Here is a 21,005-nt window from a genome sequence, read left to right as displayed (position 1 = left end):
CAAATAAGCATTATTAATGCATACACAATCATCAAGATACTCTAAGGACAGTACAAGTAGTTATGTAAGAAAAAATGTGGTTTTTCTCTAGGATGTAAATATTTAGAAGGCTGCAGACTTACGCTTCAATGTCAGCTTCAACATTACAATCTTTTGTAATTGGCAGTAGAGAGTCACGATTCAGGCGTGGGAAGCAACTTTGATTGAATGTATGAATCTCCACTTGAAGACCACTGTATTTGCGTATTATTCGAGCAGTGTCCTCATCGGTGTTGAAAGAGTTCATTAATACTAATGGAACATTGGCATCATAGGTCTTGTTTAGATGCTGAAAAAAATATAATGCATAATTTAAATGGACAATGTCTAAAATATAGTGTTTAAACATAATCTTGTAGTTCATACCTCAATTTGCTGAACTGTAAGATCCAGAAAGGTCAGGTCTGATCGAACAGGAATAACAGATTTTGGACCTCGACATCCCATGGAAGTCCCAAGACCACCATTAAGCTTGACAACCACCAGGCCACTGAGCATTTCCTTGACCATTTCAGTTGGAGGTCCAGGCAATGTACTGTATTCTCTAACCTTTTAACAAATAGAATTTTTACATCAAGCCTTTGGTAATTCAGTGAAACCTCCTAGAGAAGTGGCACCACTTACTGCATCTTCAGGAAGCTTTTCAAGACGCTCCCAATCCACTGATGGACCCTCTTCTTGAAGGAATCTCCCAAATAATTCCGAAAACCGGTCAAATTCCCCTTTCACGTTCTGTAAATGATGATACTTGGATTAATTAAATTTCAATTGCAAAATTCAAATAACTCAAACTAACTCAAGATAGATTAAATTAAAAATTCTAGAGATGGATGTCTGTCTATAAGTCACATTTTTTATAATATCATGACCTTTATTTGCAACAATGCATTTTTGAAGAAAATTAAAATTACAATTTTTTCGATTAAACTTTCTGAGCATTGATTAAGTTGTCAACATAGGTTCAAAAAACCTTTCTGCAAGAAATCTTACATTAATGCTCTTTCCTAGTTAAATATGTTATACGAGGAGAATCATGAACAAAATATTGATTAACTACATCATTATTAGAGTAAGGTAAGAAAAAATTTTAAAATTACCCCAAAAATCAATCAAAATGACTCAATAAAACTTTCGATTTGAGTTTAAATAAGAAAGCCAGTACATTTCACTTTTAAAGAATATAAAGCAGAGAAGTGCAAGTGATTAACAAAAATTTCATAGGCAGATCTGAATCAAATTCATGAAATTCTACTTTGTTACCACAAACATATATGCCTATATTACATTTTCCAACACAATTACACAGGTTTGGAGACAATCATGCTCTAAGCAACTCATGAAATAAAAGCTAACCGAAAAATTAATGTCCTAACATAAGTTGATGATGATCTTGAGAGTAATGAATTATATGACTTGATTTGACTTACTGTTCTCCTTTCTTCTGGGACAGTTTGAAGAAGCTTTTCCAATTCATGAATGAGTTGAACCTGAGCATCTCGTTTTGTTAACTCTTTGAATTCTCGAGATCCTGAGGGTACTCTCTGGTGACTCTTAAGCTGAAAATGTAAAAAAAACTGAAGGATGAAACTTGTAACAAGTTTATCACATTCAATATCTATGATTAACAACTTTATATTGCATAAAAAGTTAAAATTCAATGGAAGTCAATTTTATGAGAAAAAATCCAATTCACATTCCAATACTTACAGGTATAATTTATTTGATGGTGGAAATTGTATTTAAGTTGGCAAATCATTACATTTTATCTTTAAGTATGAAACAACCATTACAATGACATTTTGATTTTCCTCTACATTTCCGGTAGTTGCATCAATGCCAACTAATCATCAGAAAACATGATACTATTCATGGTTTGGGAAAGTTTTAAATTGATCAGTCCCAGCACTAATTTCAGCAAATCTAGAGCCAAATAAGTTATTTATAAAACTGAAACCTAACCCACTTTTAACCTGCATTGTTATTTACAGGGGATTGAGATGGTGCAGTGGCTAATGTACAGGATTCCCACCAGGAGGGTCTGGGTTTGAATACCGGTGGCGTAGAATATTTTTCAGTGGTACCCCGATTCCTACTCGAGGTGCTTTGTGGAGAGCACTTAGAGTGAGAACGACATCCATAGGGTGAGACGTTAAACTGCAGACCCCTTGACACCTTTAGACAAGAGTAGGCTAATACCGACGCCGGGTTTCTCTCCACCCTTCCTTTCCCATCCATTCCTAGTGGTGCAGATGACCTTAGCTGTCGGTCACCTCCCATGAAACTACTGCTAGTTAATTACAATTACAAAATGCGTTTCCTGATTTGGTGGGTAATTTTGATTAATACAATAAAATGGAGGTACATTGCAATTATGGGTAATATTGACAGGAGACATGCTTTAGGAAAAATAAAGCATTTATATCTAGTGCATGAGTCATAGAAAACAATTGCAAGTTACTATATAAAATATGGCTTATTTTATTTCCAAAGGGAATCAGGTTGGTTGGGTGGCTTGGCTGGCTTCCCACTCCAAGGGTTCAGGTTCAAATCCCAGTGGTACATCCCAACTCAGGGTCAAATCTTGATACCAACATAAGGAGCTATGTGCCAAACACTTCAAATGCTGGGATTCCCTCCACCCTTCTTTTCCATTCCCTGAAAATCTTACTGATCCCCAATGGTGCAAATGTCCTTAGCTGTCAATGATAACTACTACTGCTACAAATTCTGATGGTTTGGTAGTTTCTCCGATTATCTGTTCACTCCTGGGCACTGGTGTTTCTATAGGTCTTTCATGACCCTTTGAATTATACCTCAAACATATTTGTCTTTATCACCTCTCGCCCATCTTTCAATAGAGCATCTTACAGAGGTTCTTATCTTTGATATAGATCTTCAAACCACTCCATCCATCTTCTATGTCTTTATCTTCTATAAGCATGTTCCCATTCACATCTCTAATATAACAATTTCTCCTCCTTTCTATGACGTGATTCGTCAAAGCCTTTTTTACTATCTTGGTTTCTTTCATCTTCATGCTGTTATTCATTTCTTTTTAGCAGTAATTCACTATTTCTTTGTCCTTTAAGGTATTTTAACTCAAGTCAGTACATTGTTTTTAAACTGAAAATAACACAAACCACCAGCCTTGAGCAACGAAGAGCCTTGGGGAAGTACAACCTAGGAAATGCGTCATCGTCATATTTTTTTTTTTACCCTTCTTTGCAGTGCATTTTTAATTTTATTCACAGACTAATCTATTAGTATGTGTTCTAAGTATATACTCTTAATTACTTTATGGGTTTATAAATTAGAGAAATTCACTGAAATCTGATGCCCACACTATACTAATATTGACAACCACTTATTTGCACATTTTCAAATAATTTCATCTTTTCTGATTTGTTTATTTTTAAAGATGAAGACAATTACCCTTAACTACTTCAACAACAATAATCTTCTCCTAACTCGTTATGCTGTAATAACAAAAATTATCTTATTTTTCTGACAATTCATGAGACGAGCTATTGTACTGTAACTAATAAATTTAAAGTCAGTCACTACACGGCAAAACCACCGTAGGAACGCAAACTGAATGATTACTTATATTATAAGACGATGAACCAAGTCCATATAGTTCCAGCGAAAATGGTTACTTCCCCGCCTCGATTGCAAACAAGTTATTTGAAGTAATCGAAATACAGAAATTGTTCACGCTCTTCCCGTGAGGTCTGCCTTTGCAATTCTCTTTCAGTATTGGATGAAATCATACCGCAAGGCAGGAATGACGAAACCAAAAGAATATTTGGTTCTGCCAAAAAAATTTTTGGTGGAACCAAAAAGACACTTGGTCATTGGTTGACGCACTGGACAAACATCCACGGACAAAACACCTATTGACATGGTCTGCACGTCCTCGACCGCTATGAGTGATCTTCAATGAAGTCGAAGAAAACTTTGGCGTGACGTCTGGCGACGGCAAACGATATGTATGCGGTCACCGACGCACGCTTAGAGGTTAGTCCGTCATTCCCCACGGAAAGATCATCCGATATCAAAAATTTATTCTCTTCTGACAAGGTCAAAGGTGAAAAGAAGGAAGACAAGATCCTAATTCGAAATTTGCCCACGCGCTTGAAAGTAATAGGGAAAAAATGAGCATCGCGCGAAATCGTTTTCCCGCGAAGGGAAATTGCTACAAATGATATAGAGAGGCATTCTTCAATCCTCTCTCTAGCAGAGGCACTACAAATATTTTAGCTGAGTTTCAACGTCTTTGGTTTTATACTTACCCAGTGATTGTAAACAAAAACAACTTGACAATGATTAAAAATGAGATATGGGCGGTTTGAAAATTCAAGGTATCAGATTATAACCATAAAAATTGAGCGGAAAAAATTCACACGGACATTCCAAAGTTATAGTTTCGATCGTAATTCGTAAGCACGCAAACAAGCAGAGATAAAATGATAAGGATGGGATATCGAGTAAATTAGAGATGTTTCTCGTAAGGATGCCACGGGAAACACTTGGGAAAACAGTTGGAAAGAAAATATTTGAGCGTATAGGATTTCTGTCGATGCCACCGTTCACTAAAAGCACTTTTAAATAATAAATAACTTACCTCTTCAAGAAAGGAAATCAAATCCATAATGGGGAGAGAACACTACAGGGGCGATCAACTGATGAGCTTGAAATAAGAAAATCCGGCGACGATTTTCGCAATCATCACTTAAAAGAGACGTCTTCACGCAGCTACGACATCATATATATGCCGCTTTATCGCTCCATGACAGCGTTGCCGAATCTCTTAAGAACCTACCAACGATACTGAGTAGAGGTGACGCGTAAAAATCTTCTGGGCATTTAAAGATCCCGATGAATTGGGAATCGAATACGTAAAAATCCCTCCGATGATATATGCGAGAGGATGACGTCAGTAAGATGTAATTAACGAATCAGAAATTGCGCTGGCTTTTCATCAATAATTCTTTGACTATCGAGGTGCCTCATTGTCGAACAAACAATAATACGCTCCATGACCTTGCATGATATGGGTGTGAGGGAAATAGGTTAGTAATCACCTCATGTAGTCTTTAGTTATTTTTCTAATTGTTACTGACAGCTCTTTACGTACGCGTAGAGAAGTACATCTCCCTTAGATATTGTAGTGCAAGTATCTTAAGTTCTCATGATCTAAATTAGTTGAGAAATTGCACACAATACATCGCAACTAAAAATTAATAAAAACTTAATTTTTTATAAATGCCTGATGTGTGATCACCCCCTGCCTCACACACTCTTGCGGTGGCTTGCAGCGTACCATGTACATTTAGAGACATATAACAAGTTATATGATAGAATAAGAATGGCGTAAAAATGATTCAGTGAAAGCAATCACACTGCGGCAACATTTGAGGTGATGGTGTACAATTGAGTAACTCTATATCCGATAAGTTTCCTCCCATTGTTTACCCAATTCCTGATAATCGGTCAATACAGACAATGCCGTCACCTTTCCGTGCTCACCGAGCACTTAATGCTTACAAATTCATTCATATTTAACAGTTCTTCGTATCGAAATAACTATTATATGGAATACTTTTTGCGGAGGAAAAGAGTACAGCATTGCCATCTACGATCACTTGAGCACTATTGTCGGATCGTTTAACGAGAAATTATTCCGACGTGGAAAGCACAGATTTTTTAAGTAATTCTGTTCTTGGGTGAGAGTGATTCACGAAGAAGCTTTAAGAAATGCGACGACGGAAGAGGCCTAAGGAAAAAATTGAAAACAAGAAGAGATATGATCATCGGATATCTTTAGCAGTAAGATACGGCTCACTAAAGATACTTGTTGAAGGCAAAATTAGCGGGAAGAAATATGGAGGAAGATTCCGAATGATAGGCTTAAAATGGAAGATAGATATTAGAACATTGAATGGAGCAGTGAAGTATATTGCGGATGCTCTTCCAAGATGCATAATTGGGTTTAAGGGGATAACGGGGTGATTATCACCAAGAATTTCTGAAAAATGGAATCAATTACCATTTAAGTTATACGCGTCGAAACATTAATTTAAGAGCATAAAACATGTGCACTGAATTAAATATTTATATTTACCATTTCATTTAAGTCGCTTTAACACAACAAACATATAAGCTCGTAAAGTATACTATTCTCATGTGCACCTGAGTTTTCAGATACTTTGGACGACTTCTAGGCTTCCACTATGTCCCTTTCTAAAATCAAATCAATATTTTTTTACCACTGATACTTCTGATATTACAATAATTAATACACTGTTTTCATTCTCTGCTGTTAACACAACACTTTGAGTTATTAAGATAACCGATTACATCGGGTCTACCCAAAACTCGAATGAGCACTAAACATGTAATTTTTTACATTTTTAATAAAAAATATACTGCAAAGGAAAACAGACTTTTTTCCTTCAACATATTTCATTTTCATATGGTTTCTGCAGAAATAATATTTTGTATCGTAATGGGTGCTAAATTGGTTAGTTTGTTTAACGCTTCATCAAATTTGAAATTTAATTTTTTCAACGATGCAATCTTTTCAGATTTTTCACATTGACAGGAAGAAATTACGACTAAAATTGAATTCGTGTTACGTCATACAATATTGAAGATTTCGAACACTTTTATTCGAAATTACAATTGTAGAAAAGAAGGAAATCGCCAAATATTTGTTTTTTTTAATTCCAATTTTCTTTTTTTTCAACTCCAAGCACATCCACATGGTTATAAGTGATTATTTTTTAGTGTAGATTCTTATAACACAGTTTTAAAATTTTAGGGAACTCCTTACTGGAATGCCAACGTTGTTCATAGTATTTTTAATTATAAAAATACGATAGGTAATTCCCAAAGACCATCAATTAAAGGAAGTCAGAGTAACAATTGAGCAGCTGCATTTGTTCAGTAGATCCCTTCCTATTCCGTCTATTCAGATAAAATATATGATTGATACCAATCAAGGCCCATTATGACGTCTACAGACACTATCGGTGAGCTTTTGTTTAACAAAAATGTAAAATACCCATAGTAACTGGACGTAATGGTTGGGAAACATTTTTTGAGTTTTTTTTTTAAATTATGCATAGAAAAAAAATGGAAGAATAATAAAATTGCCTCAAAGTTACTCTCCAACTATATCTTATTGATTGCCAAGTTCGAAATTTGCAGCCATTCCGGCTGTATTTTGCAAATTTCCGTGGATGTCGAACCCGGGCCCTCCGGTCAGTAGTCCGATACTCTAGACGTGAACTACCGCGATCCATGTACATGTACATATATATATATATATATATATATATATATATATATATATATATATATATTTAAGGTACGGGGCTCGGCCCAATCGGCCGTGTGTCGTGCCCGGCAGCGGGGGAGGCAAGGCTTCCGCGGTCGTCATCCCACGAAACCCTTGCAAGGGAAAACCAGCAGCAGCAGGACAGAAGACGCAGGAGAAGAAGACCAAATTAGTTAGAATAGGAACGTGGAATGTTAGGACAATGATGAGGACGGGGAAATTGGAGAATGTTAAGCGAGAGATGGAAAGGGGAAATATAGATATTTTAGGTCTATGCGAGGTGAGATGGAAAGATAGCGGGGATTACTGGAGTGATAAGTATAGAATAATATACAGCGGTGGGGACGAGAGCCAACGAGGGGTCGCCATAGTACTAAATGAAGAGGTAGGAAGAAGCGTAGTCAACATAGAGCAGGTAACGGATAGAATACTACTAGTGGAGATAAAAGCAGAACCGACGAACTTAGTTATTATCCAGGTATACATGCCACCGAGCAACCATAAGGAAGAAGAGGTCGATAGGACATACGATCAGTTAGAGGACATGATTGCATGTGTTCCTGCAGGGAAACATTTGATAGTGATGGGGGATTGGAATGCGACAGTAGGCGAAGGAAGAGATGGTGATGAGGTGGGGGACTACGGTTTAGGCACGAGGAATGACCGCGGGGAGAAAGCAGTTGAGTTCTGCAGGAGACAGGGGTTAGTTATCACCAACACTTGGTTCAGACACCACAAAAGACGCAGGTATACATGGAAAATGCCAGGTGACTCGGGAAGATATCAGCTAGATTATATCCTGGTTAGACACAGGTTTAGGAACAGTGTGATAAATTCCCACAGCTTCCCGGGAGCGGATGCGGACTCAGACCACAATTTAGTTGTTATGAAATGTAGCGTACGTTTTAAAAAGATAAGGCAGGGGCGGCGAGTTAGAAAATGGAATGTAGAAGCATTAAATGGGTTGAAAAGAAAGGAATACAAACAGGCGGTAGAGAAAATCATGGAGGACGGTAAAGAGCTAAGTACTATTGAAGAAAAATGGGAATGTATCAAAAAAGGGTTGTCTAAAGCGGCAAAAGACACTATTGGAACCGTTAACGCTAAAAGGACTCGTAAACCATGGATCACGGATGAGATGATTACAAAAATGGATGAGCGGCGAAAATGGAAGAATATAAATACAGAATTAGGCAAAATGAAGTACAAAGAATTGAACAATAAATTGAGGCGGGCAACAAATAAAGCAAAGGAAGCATGGTGGAAGACGCAGTGCGAGAATATGGAAAGTCTGCAGAGGAAGGGGGAAATCGGTGCGCTTTACAGCATAGTTAAATCTTTATCGGGAAGTAAGAAAGGGAGATCAACGATAGCAGTTAGAGATAAGGCCGGTAAGGTAATAGTTGACGCAGGAAAGATCCAAGAGAGATGGAAGGAATATGTAGAAGACCTGTATAGTAAAGAGCTTAGACCAACAAAGTTAGACATTGAAAAGGAACATGACGTAGAGGAAGATAGCTTAGGTCCAGGCATACTAGACAATGAGATAGAAAGGGCATTAAGGGAGATGAAACTAAATAAGGCCGTGGGGGTAGATATCATTCCCGTGGAACTTTTGAAATGCTTGGGAAAATGTGGGAGGAAGAGGCTATATGGGCTGATCCGTAGTATTTATGAGGAGGGAATCTGGCCGGAAGACTTTGTGAGATCAGTTTTAGTTCCTATTCCGAAAAAGGTAAAGGCCACGTCATGTGAGGACTATAGGACAATTAGTTTGATATCCCACGCAGCTAAGGTTGTTCTCAGGATCATAAACAAAAGGATAGAGAGTAGGGCAAATGATTACTTAGGGGATGATCAGTTTGGGTTTAGGAAGGGGAGAGGTACGCGTGATGCCATTGCAGTAATGAGATTATTAATCGAGAGGAATATAGAACACAACCAGGAGGTATTTGCCTGTTTCGTAGATTTCGAAAAAGCGTTTGATAGAGTAAATTGGGAAAAACTAATGAGTATATTGCAGAAAATAGGAATAGATTGGAGGGAAAGGAGGCTAATCCGCAACCTGTACATGTCTCAGACTGCTCAGGTGAGGGTGGGAAACGGGGAGTCAGGATGGGCAGTGTTAGGAAGGGGTGTAAGGCAGGGTTGCCCATTATCCCCGTTGCTGTTCAACCTGTACGCAGAAGAAATGATCAAAGAGGCATGGGAAGAACTCGAGGTAGGAATGAAAGTGGGCGGGGAATTCGTAAAATCAGTTAGGTTTGCTGATGACCAAGCTTTAGTTTGTCAGTCAGCCAAGGGGCTGCAAGCATTGCTTAGTGAATTGGAAATTCAGTGCGACAGGTATGGGATGAGAATCAATATTAATAAAACAAAGGTTATGCGATTTTCTAGAAAGAAAAAGGCCAAGCTTAACATTAAAATAGGAGGGCAAAAGCTAGAGCAGGTAGAACAGTTTACGTATCTCGGTAGTGTTTTGGACCAACACGGTCAAAGTAGTAGGGACGTAAGGAGAAGAATTGCGCTAGGCAAAGAGGCTTTCACAAGAAGGAGGGTGTTGATGACGGGGACGTTGAGTAAGGATGTTAAGAAAAGACTCATAAAAATCTTGATATGGAGCGTAGCTATGTACGGCACAGAAACGTGGTCATTGAAGCAGGAGGATAGACGTAGATTGGAGGCTTTTGAAATGTGGGTGTGGAGAAGAATGGAGAAGGTGAAATGGACAGAGAAGAAAACAAATGAGGAAGTACTTGGTATGGTGGGCGAAGAGAGGGGTTTGTTGGGAGCAATCCTATGGAGGCAGGAAAAGTGGATGAAGGGGGTGTTGACCGGCAGTGGGATGTTGAAGACTGTGATAGAGGGTAGAATGTTGGGCAAAAGAGGAAAGGGAAGGAACAGGATAGGGTTGTTGGACGGGATGAAGGGAGGAAGGAAGTACTCAGAGATGAAGAGGGACCTGATATAGAGTAGGATGATTGATTTTGTGTTTTGTTAGGAGTAATAAAATATTTGTTTGGTAGTTGTGTCAGTCCAAAAACCTACCTTAACCGGTAGATTACTTTAAAAAAAAAAAAAAAAAAATATTTAAGGTACAGCAATACTATGCCAAGACAATATTACACTAGCAGTTTCCCTCGACGACAGTGAAAGGAATAAGAGTGAAGAGGTCATACACTCATATTTAAAAGACATAATTCGGTCTTACCAAGGATTTCGTTTAATTTCCTACAATAATTAAATATTTTTGGGTACTGAGCATTTTACAATTTGCTTAGTCGGCTGTAATGAAAGATTCAACTTTTTATTCAGCATACCTCCTGAAGGTGTAACTAATAAGCTCTTTAGAAAGGGTAAATTGAAATAAAATGGCCTGAAACCCCTGAATTCAATTACTCCTAATTGATTTATTTAGGGCGACTATTGACCAAGAAACAAGTTCGACTTGCGGGGCCGCCTCTGGTCGGCACCCTCAGCTTCACTCAAGCTGGGTGATTTTCTGGGTGTCAGAACTTCCTCGAAAACCATAGGCGGTGTGTGTGTTCATTCGATTTGATATTATTTCCGTCAATTACAATTAAAGATCTGAAATAGTCAAATAAAATTCTATTTGCGGTAGAGTTCTACGTATATAAAACGAGTTACCAATAGGAATATAGTAATTACATCCAATAGCAATTTTACCATCGGTTACACGGATGTACTTACCTCGCTAAATTTTATTTACTTCGAAATTTCAGCTCTGTCAATACGTTCATTTATGAATTTTATTTATTTCCCGTTCATCGGCTCTATAATGCGATTATTAAAAAAAATTACATCTCCAGGTTGAATTCAAGGTTTTTCATGGACAGGTATTATCAGCTAAATGGGAGTAAACCAACTTCGTGAAACAGAAAAGAGTATTTAAGCAATTTTGAAGTGAAAAATTATAATGGGGCGCCTCGCAGAGCTGGTTTCGTAAAGGAATGAACGTGTCATTTTAAGCCGAGAGTCATTACACGACATGCTTGACAAATGCGTAGAGAGAGAGGCAGGGAGAGCCTCGGTATGGTAGAAGGATGGATGGATGGATGGAAGGAGAGCGGGGGAATTGTAGCGCACCAGCTGGCTCCCATACGTACTCTTACAGCTGCGTGGACATTATTACACGTCGCTGCATCATATGTTTCTATGCCTGTTCTCTACTCTCTCTCTCTCTCTGCACCAGACAAAAGCAATGTTTCCATGCTCGCGAACCATTTTTGCTTAGCCGCATTGTCCGTTTCCATGCCTCCGGCAGAGCCAAGCGGAAAGAGAAGACGGCTACTGCCCATGCGCTGTTTTTTAAGGGAGATGAACAAATAACTGACAACAAGTGTGAGTTTTCCCGCACTGCCGCGAGTGCGGCGCCGAGAGAGCTGACAGGGGATGGCCACCGCAAACTGCGGCGGTGACGTGCCCTGATTGGTTGTGCTGTTTACAGCGCTACAAAAACGGATTTATGGATACATAGCTGAATGTCTTCCTATTTTTCGTGTCAGTATCTATCATCATTCCCCTTCGAACTCGGGCATATTATGCGTTAATTTTTTTTATGTCGTTCAAAAAGTATAAGGAAGAAACATGAATAATTGCACACAAGATTAGCGAAAGTGAGCATGAAGAATCGATGTCAACAACACTAGATCACGAGGTAAAAACAACGAAGTTATACAACGATTCGTGCCCTTCGACAACCCGTGAAGGAATAAAAAGTTGTTTAATCATTACATAAACTAACGCAATGAGTAATTTACTCGTCATTAGTAATCGAAAGGATAAGTTTTCGATGGATCCTGGGAATACACACTTTCAAGTCCTAACTAAATTGACACAAAACTTTCCATATACCCCATACTATATATTAAAATAACTCATCTTTAGCTCTGCATACTTCCTACCTCCCTTGATATAATCCAAAATGCTATTTCTTTTTCTCCTTCTCAGTCACTTTTTCAGCGTCCTTTCCAACCTTCTACTACAGCCTTCACCGTCCCATTGTCTCTCAGTACCTCTTGCATTTGTTCCAACTTTGTTCCGATTGTTCCAAAAAACCATCCTTTTCTCTTTCCCTTATCTTGCCTAGAACTTCAATGTTTATTTTCCTTTCCGTCAACTTTATTTTTTCCAGTCTTCTTCACACCCAAATCTCGATAGTCTCCGATCTACCCTTATCCTCCTGCCTCAACGACCAAGTTTAAAAAATATATAAAACTAAGTTCCAGATTGAAGTTTTCACTTATCTTTACCTTAGTTTCTGAAAAAGGCGTTCGCAGCGTTTAGGCAGGTTTACGGCTTTCCTCCGCGTTGTCATCCTTTTGAAGGGGACGTTTTACCAACTTTCTTTCAGGCGTCCTCAGGCCAGACTGAAGAAGGCTCTCTTCAGCAAAGCCTGAATACATGCTGCAGCAGAGTAGGTGGAACGCCGCCATCCAGACGATGCCAACGCCGAGGAACACCGTAAACCTGCCCAAGTCTTTTCTTTACTTTTAGCAAATACTATCGCGTAAAAAATATTTCAGCGCACCATATCTATCTCTCCTCAACGCAGACAAGAAAGCACCTAGCGTACGGTTCTTGGCCTGCCTCAACCTCACTCGTGCGCGATAGTCGGGCCTCGGTTTACACTTCGTATGTCTACGTCTCTCTAACTATGTCATATCCTAAATTATTTTCAATTCAATATTACCTTCTATGGAGGAAGGTACAGGCAAAGAGAGGAAGAGAGAGCCAGTGAGGACATAATGAGAAGAGAGAGATATACGAGATTTTATATTAAATCGCCATTTATGTTTTCACTTGTCCGGCGTCTCCCCGACGGAAACATTTTATTGTTTGACGCTTGCGATTTTCTTAGCGGGAAGAAAGTAAATGCGTCAGAGTCGATGGAGTAATTTTTTGAAGAAGCTACCATTGCACAACACGTGGCTATTAGAAAACCTATAAACTGGGTTGTGTATTTGGCACAGGTTTTATAGGTTTTGCGATAAATCTTTTGAAACAAATTTTATCACTTCAAATGAAATATCCGATAAGAAGTTGATGACTCAAAATACCTCCGAAAAGATTATTTTAGGAAATAAAGCGTGATGCAAATTCGTAGAAAACAGTTCATGAGCATTTTTAAATGTAATGCTTTTGAATTTTATGTTTTCACCTAATAAGTCGATAAAATAATTTTGGCAAAAATATCATCAGGTCTTCTACTTCTAGTGAATTTGCTATAAATTAAATTTCTTGTCGCAAAGAGTTCATGTCATCACGCCCAAAAAATCAATCACATAAATTAATTAGACACGCAGGGCAGGTTCTCGATGAAGCCATGGGGAAATGGAACGTGCTCAGAGGAGATAAAAAGTTTATTTCAATTGAAATCACAAATTCGATCATTTTTATGCATATAATCTTCTCCTGTTGCATCCTTTCTGTAACTATCGTAATTTCTACACTATTAGGTGTGGATAAAGTAAAATTAGTTTACTAATATACAAAGACTTCAATAAAGAATGATCATAAGTATATTTACGCAATTCGTCGCGGAAAAATTTAATTTTAAGCTGTTGTTAGCTCCAAAAATAATGCTTATGTTGCACAAATTCCAATGATTTGACTCCATGATTGAGGCAACGGCAGCCGTTGAAAGTGAAAATAAATTTGGTTTGTTTACGGCAAAGATGTCGGTAACACAGGACGTCATAAAATTCTGCTCTCGCTTGAACAAATCATCAAAAGTAGCGGTGGAGCCTGCTGAAGAGCTTTTGAAGGGCCTATCAAAAAAATGACTTCCAGCATCTGTTCAAAGCCTGGGATGAAAGGCGCGAGAAGTACATTGCATCCGAAGGCCCTAATTTGTTTTCAAAGAAGAAATCGCATTAGGGATCATCATTAATTTTCAATTATGACCATTAACTCTTTTCATAACATTACTCCAGTTTGAATTGTAACGGGTATTGCAGGTAGTATTTACACAAGGAGTAGTAGAAGTTATGATAAACACTTCGATGGTTGCAACATTTTGCAATTTTTATTACTTTTTCGCTCTCGGTAATATGTATAACGTGTCTTAAAATACTTAATTGTGAAGTTTTGGCAACGCAAAAATTAAACCGAAAAAATTGTTAGTAATCAAGGATATGCTTCACTGTTTTCAATAACAACTAGATAAAAGGGATGAAACACATTTACGTCGATTACGTAAATGCACAGCCTTAATAAAATGTCAGCCTCAACTACTGAACCTGAAAATCTTTCAAATGTTTCAATCAATCACAATTTTTCCGCCATATCGTTTTAAATGTCAGAGATCCGAAATGAACGTTCTTTCAAAATTGATAAATTTCCTTGACTCCTGCGTTAACGTATAAACATGTACGAGTATAAGCAGCAGTATTTAGGGGAGGCGACCGACAGCTGAGGTCATTTGCGCCATTATGGATGGACAGGAAAGGATGAAGGGTGGCGAGAAACCTGGCGTTGGCATTAGCCTACTCTTTACGAAAGGCGCGAAGGGGCCCGCAGCTTAACGTCCCTTCCGACGGACGGCGTACTCACTCAAAGTGCCCTCCACAAAGCACCTCAAGTAGGGATCGAGATGCCTCTAAAAAATATTCAACACCGCCGGGATTTGAACCCGAGCCCTCAGGGTGGGAAGCCAGTACGATAGCCACCGCATCATCTCGATCCCCACGACCATAAATAATAACTTTTGACTACAGTAGATACCCAACAGGCCGTAATCAGCATCCTTTGGACTCGCACACTCTGGTGGACGTTTATGGAAACTCATAGTCAGTAATTATTATTCGGGAATTCATTGAAATGTTTGGTATTAAACTGTGTGAAAATGAAGTTTTATGAAAAGTTTTCAATTAACAAACTTACATAATTTTAAATATTATTTATCATGATTTAATGTTAAAATCGCAGGTTTTCAATATAAATAATAAGCAATATCATTCCACCGTAGAGCGTGTTTTTCACAGTATACAGTGTTACCCATGCCATATCATTGAAATTTACTCAAGATTTTTTTCAAAGAAAAGGATCAGACTTGTGTTAATTAATACATCGCATTTAGTGGTAACTGTCAGCATTGGGTTTCAACAAATTCCTTTGCGCCTAATTTAATGAGAAACAATACACAATGTTTGGCCGGAAGACTTCTTAGATTGGTGTTTATCCCCATTACAAAGAAGGAATAGGCAGCTGTATCGTGTATGAGGACTACACAATAAGTTTGATTTCACAAGCAAGGGAAATGAAAACATTGGGGATGATCAGTTTGGGTTAAGAAAGGGGAGAGAGATACGGGTGATGCCATAGCAGTAATGAGGTCACGAATAGTAAGGAGCACACAATAAAATCAGGATATTTTGGTTGTGTAGATTTCAAGAATGCGTTTGATAGAGTGAATTGGAATCAATCAATATCGTTTTTCAGGAGGAGATAGGAGGGATAAGAGACATCCGAAAGGCGTAGATTGGACACTTTTGGAATGTGGGTATGAAGAGGGGTGGAATAGGTGAAATGATAGAAAAGAAACCAAATGAAAAAATGCTAGGAATGGTGGAGGAGGAGGAGGAGAGAGGATTGTCGGCATAGATCCACAGGAGACACGAAGGGTGGATGCTGACAAATTCGACTGGCGACGGAATGCTGAAAACTGCGATAGAGGGGTGTCAGGTTGGGTTTTGTCAGGAGAGGCAAATAAATATATCGTTTTTCAGTTGGTGTCGATCCAAAAACCTACCTTAAACAAGAGACTACCAATTTTAGATATATCTAATGGGTCGTCGATAACATACCTTGTATCAGTCACGGTGGAAAATAAGATGTGCTTCGTTGACATTTTTTCCTTAAATGTGTGTGAAGTTACTTGAAACATTTCCAGATAATAACTGGTCGTTTTAGTGAATTTATGTTGTTTTTCTTTAGCAGTGTTGATATGGCATGTTTTTGATAATGCAAAACGTCCGGTAGAAGGTGCTAGCCCAAAACAAGCTTAATAAAGAGAAGAGAGAACAATTGCCAAAAATAGCAATATACACCACCGCTCTTAAGTATTTACCTTCCTTATCTAACATCTTACATCCATGTACGTAAACGTGAAATACCACTCACTGATTCATCACAATATCTCCCAAACCCTTGGACCAACAACTGTGAAATTCTGCAGGAAGCACACTTAGGGCAGAGTACGATTTTTTTTAAAAAGGGATACCCCATGGGGACAAAATAGGGGCTGAAATTATTACGTTAGATTGGGTTCTCTTCAATTACTTTGCAATTAATATTCAATAATATTATCTTAAGATAATGGTAGTGGTGTATATTACACACAGGTAGGACATGTAATTTCTCCATCACTAGGTTTTGTTCATGCATTGCTTGATACAAACTAATCATCATAGATATTAATTCTACCCCGCAATTATGTATATTTCCCTTTAACATTTGAATAACTCAGTATTTACCGAGAGTAACGCAACGAAAGAAAGTGTCATTACTTATTGTCGAGAAGTCCTGGCTTCGTGTCATTCTAATTCGGTATTTTCTACTGCTGACGCTTCTTTCTTTAGTGCCGATGTCAAAATATATCTCAATTAAATAATATTAAATATATAAATGCGAATCAATAATACCCTCAATTATAACTGGGCACAGTTCTTCATGGTCATTTATCTGGCGGCGTGCGCCACCATATGGCCGCACTGTGCGTGTGTCTTAGCATTGTAAACGCTGTAGCGTCAGAAAGGATAGTCCGACAAAGATTACAAGTTTGTATAAGTAAAGTAAAAGAAATGGGAAATAAAGGGTATTGCATTTTTATCCCACGGTCCGAGTGCCACAATTATCGAACACGAGCCACATTGTTGTCCGTTTTGCTGGTTGACGGCCGCCCAGAGCGTTGTTCGTCGTGAACTTCTTCCCGGTCCTCCTTCAAGGCCTTTAACCACCTCGAAACTTATGAGTAGGACTGAGTAGAGACCCAGTAAGCCTCGCGAATCATTTTGTTAGTCTCCTCAAGAGATTTTTTCAGTTCAACACAAAACGTATTCGCGCAACGTTGCTCGATCGTCGATTCCATTTTTTTGGTGACATGATCGGCGCGCAGAGGTTTACAGGTACATTAACTGACGTCCTGCCGCTTCCACAGCTTGGAGAGCACTGAGACCCGTGTCGTGGCAAAGCTTAGCGCCTCCCCCCCCCCACCCACTCCAAGTGATTTGATCCCACTCCGACCAATAGGAGCGGCACGGGAAATTCAATTGCATTACCTTCGGACCGCACCCTGTAAGTTACTTCAGGTGTTCCCCAGGAAAGTGTTCTCGGACCTCTTTTATTTCTACTTCACGTTTACGACATTGACTCCGTAGTCACTAGTAAGATACGTTTATCTGCCAATGATGCAGTGGTTAGATATTTAGATAATTTTAGCTATTTACGTACCCTGCAAACTACCGCTAGGGTATGTGGCAGGGGGTGAGTACACACCAGACTAATTTTGACCCAAATATTTTCACATCTACCGCGGTGGACAAGTTTATTATGATCATCACCGTTCGCGGAAAAAATGATATCTTAAATCTATCTGTTTACTTTAAATTAATTTTCCTGTGACATTTCTTGCCTTTGTTTTTAAATTACTAATACCGGCCTTACCTCCAAGCCTTAATAAGCTCAGACGCGCAATAATCCAATCGCCCTAGATCATAGATCTTCGAATTTCTGGAAAAAATAAACTACCAGGGGCCACTTTTGAACCTTATGAAAATCAAAAATACTACGTATTTGATCATTCGATTCGTAGCATGAGATGAATCGACCACTATGATACAGCGAAAATTCTAAGGACTGAAATAAATTTACTATATCTGAATGGCCCACATCATGAAGTAGACCAATTTCTGATAGTACTGTGATTTCGTAACAGGACGCATATTTGGGAGATTATTATGTTATATGTATTATTACGGTTGGGCGTCTTCACGACATGGACATAAGTGAAGGCGGAATGAATCGACGACAGAGAGAGCTTTGAACTCGGTCTTATTCGTTTCCATTGCCTACTAACTTAAAAAGAAAAATCATTTCTGAGGGGTTCTCGTGCAACAACTTTGAATGGCAGATACCTTGCTTTCACAGTGTGATAAACGACTGAAACGAATGAGTAATATACAAAAATTATGGTCTTAAAATCGTCCATGTTTGATGGAACTCAGGATAGATGATTTTTCATTCCCACTTCATTGCAGTAAAAAATAACTCCCGAGCCGAGACCCCGTGAAATTAACTAACACGATACTTTCGCTCACCAATTCACACCCTTCAATTAGTACAGGAGTCAAAACAAGCTTTGATGACCAAAAAAGTGACAAAGTGGTAAACGTTGAGAAAGGAAGTGACCAAGTAGAGACATTTTTAGCTCACAAATTGAAAAATACCTATTGGTATGGATAATTTAGTACAATTAGGCATACCGTTCAAGAGAAACATTTACATACTATGCGTGAGGATTCTATTAGAGCTCTGCAAAGTGACCCCCAGACGAGAATCGCCTCAACCAAGAGTTAGATGACTATTCTGTGTTTTTGCGGCAAGAATATCTGTTGGACTGTACTGACCGCTCGTATACTTGTAAATACATGCGGCAATCATCACAAGAGACTTGAAATTCATTTCTTTTTTATTGAACGGGTTTTTAGTCTTAGGTCCCTTTGCCTATTTTTTCACAGATAAGTCCATTTTTTACTTTTTCTCCAAGAGTTAGCCCAGTGGTTTTTATCCGGAAACCCAATTCAATATCAAGCAGTATTATTTTGAATAGCCCTCGAATTTTCGAGTGTCTGCTCTATGATGATATGATACACCCATTTAGATAAATATTCTGCTTTTTACGCATATTTTTACAACTGAATTTAACTGTCTTATTGTGACTTCTGGCTCCGATCGGTTCACACGAGGGTTGATATTTTTATTTTGAGCCGTGACAACACTAATTGCTTCAGGCGCCAGCAGACGTCTCCATCTGAAAGTTTGACCCTTTTAACGCTAACTTTCTTCAGAACATTTTGTCGTTTGATCATAACTTGGGCTGTTTACAGTGACTCGAAAATTTTGTCTCAGTGAAAAGATGGAGTTAACTCGCGAACACTTTCGTGCGTTGATTTTTTATCGACTTTCGATTATCAAGACAGGAGTGCATCAATCAACTTACTTCCACTTTTAGCGATTAAGCCACATCCTTTGCCACAGTGAAACGCTGGTACAACGAATTCCATCATGGCCGCCGTTCCCTCAGCGACGAAAGTCATGACGGTCGTCCAAAATCAGTCGTTGTTCCAGAAAACATTGATGCTGTGCAAGAACAAGTAAAGGAAGATCGTCATGTGACTTATCGTGAGATTGAGGCATCCTTGGGGATTAGTATGATGAGCATTAATAAGATATTGAATGAACATTAAGCTGTGAAAAAAATTTGTTTGCGTAGGATCCCGCATAATTTGACAAAAGCTCTAAAAGATGCTCGTGTCCATTGCTGCTAAGAAATGCTCAATAAATACAATAGCGGTGCACCAAAAGATGTGTATAATATCTAAACAGGTGGCGAATCTTAGATCTATGCGTATCATTCCGAAACAAAACAGCAATCCACTGTATAGGTCTTCCAAGACGAGCCAAATCCGACAAAAGTGATTCGTACACGAAGCACATCGAAGCAAATGATACCCTGTGTCTTCGGAATAACTGGACATGTGGCAACCGTACCGTTAGTTCAACGTAGAACAGTGAATTCTGAATGGTACAAGAGCATTTGTTTGCCAGAAGTGCTCGGTGAAATACGGAATAAGAAGCGGCAACGAAGGATCATTCTTCATCATGACAATGCAAGCTCTCACAGATCGGCTGAAACAACTACCTATTTGACTGGTCAAAACGTGGAATTGATTGCTCCGTACAGCCATTGTTTAGCACCAAATAACTTGTTTTTATTCCCGTTTATCAACAACAAATTGCGTGGCCAACATTTTTCGTCGCCTGAAGAAGCCGTTGATGAATTCAAAAACCATGTTTTGGAGGTACCTCAATCGGAGTGGAAAAAGTGCAACGAAAATTGGTTCGAGCGCATGGAAATGAGTACTAATTATCATTAAGAACACTTCGAAAAGCGATAAAGCCATTTTCATCAATAAATTACTCTATTTTAATTATTACGCTGAAAATATAAATAGCAACCCTCGTATTATCCCCTTCGCGTGTTTCGCCGTTTCTTATCATTACTATCAGACATTTTTATAGGTGTCACCTCCTTTCATAGACCCGTAATGAAACTCAGTGTGTTCAAAAACTACGAGTGCGCATTCATTTCTCACTATGCATGCTTTACTTACTATAAAGAATGCCGGCTACTGGCTACTATCCAGAAGCCAAAGGCAAACGCAAGCTACAGACCAAAGTAAAAACCAGAAATTTAAATGGGCAAATGCATTTAACTCTGCCAAGCCTTCCCTTTTTTTCCTTTGTGCCTCCTTCAGTGGCACAAAACTTTATCTGTGGCAGAGACGGCTAATACCTTTTTTTCCTTCCTGTAGATAACAGA

The 21,005-nt window shown here is 38.6% G+C and overlaps 1 protein-coding gene across 2 annotated transcripts in view; it reads right to left on the bottom strand.

The window, feature by feature from the left end:
- The window catches only part of UGP (UDP-glucose pyrophosphorylase), a 48,805-nt gene that overhangs the window by 16,013 nt on the left and 11,787 nt on the right, over positions 1 to 21,005 (bottom strand). The window contains exons 1-5 of one of the 2 annotated variants that reach the window (XM_071588103.1): positions 4,664 to 4,776; positions 1,467 to 1,595; positions 664 to 771; positions 406 to 588; positions 123 to 328 (exon numbers count right to left, since the gene is read on the bottom strand). In XM_071588103.1, coding sequence (XP_071444204.1) covers positions 123 to 328; positions 406 to 588; positions 664 to 771; positions 1,467 to 1,595; positions 4,664 to 4,690 — 653 coding nt within the window. In that variant the 5' untranslated portion in view covers positions 4,691 to 4,776. Of the gene's footprint in view, positions 1 to 122; positions 329 to 405; positions 589 to 663; positions 772 to 1,466; positions 1,596 to 4,663; positions 4,777 to 21,005 lie in introns of those variants that run through there. The other variant, XM_071588102.1, reaches the window with a different exon arrangement.

Source organism: Hetaerina americana, unplaced genomic scaffold (assembly GCF_022747635.1).
Source record: "Hetaerina americana unplaced genomic scaffold, ioHetAmer1.1.p SCAF_3, whole genome shotgun sequence".
Classification (NCBI taxonomy): Eukaryota; Metazoa; Arthropoda; class Insecta; order Odonata; family Calopterygidae; genus Hetaerina; species Hetaerina americana.
This window is presented reverse-complemented; position numbering and strand designations above follow the sequence as displayed.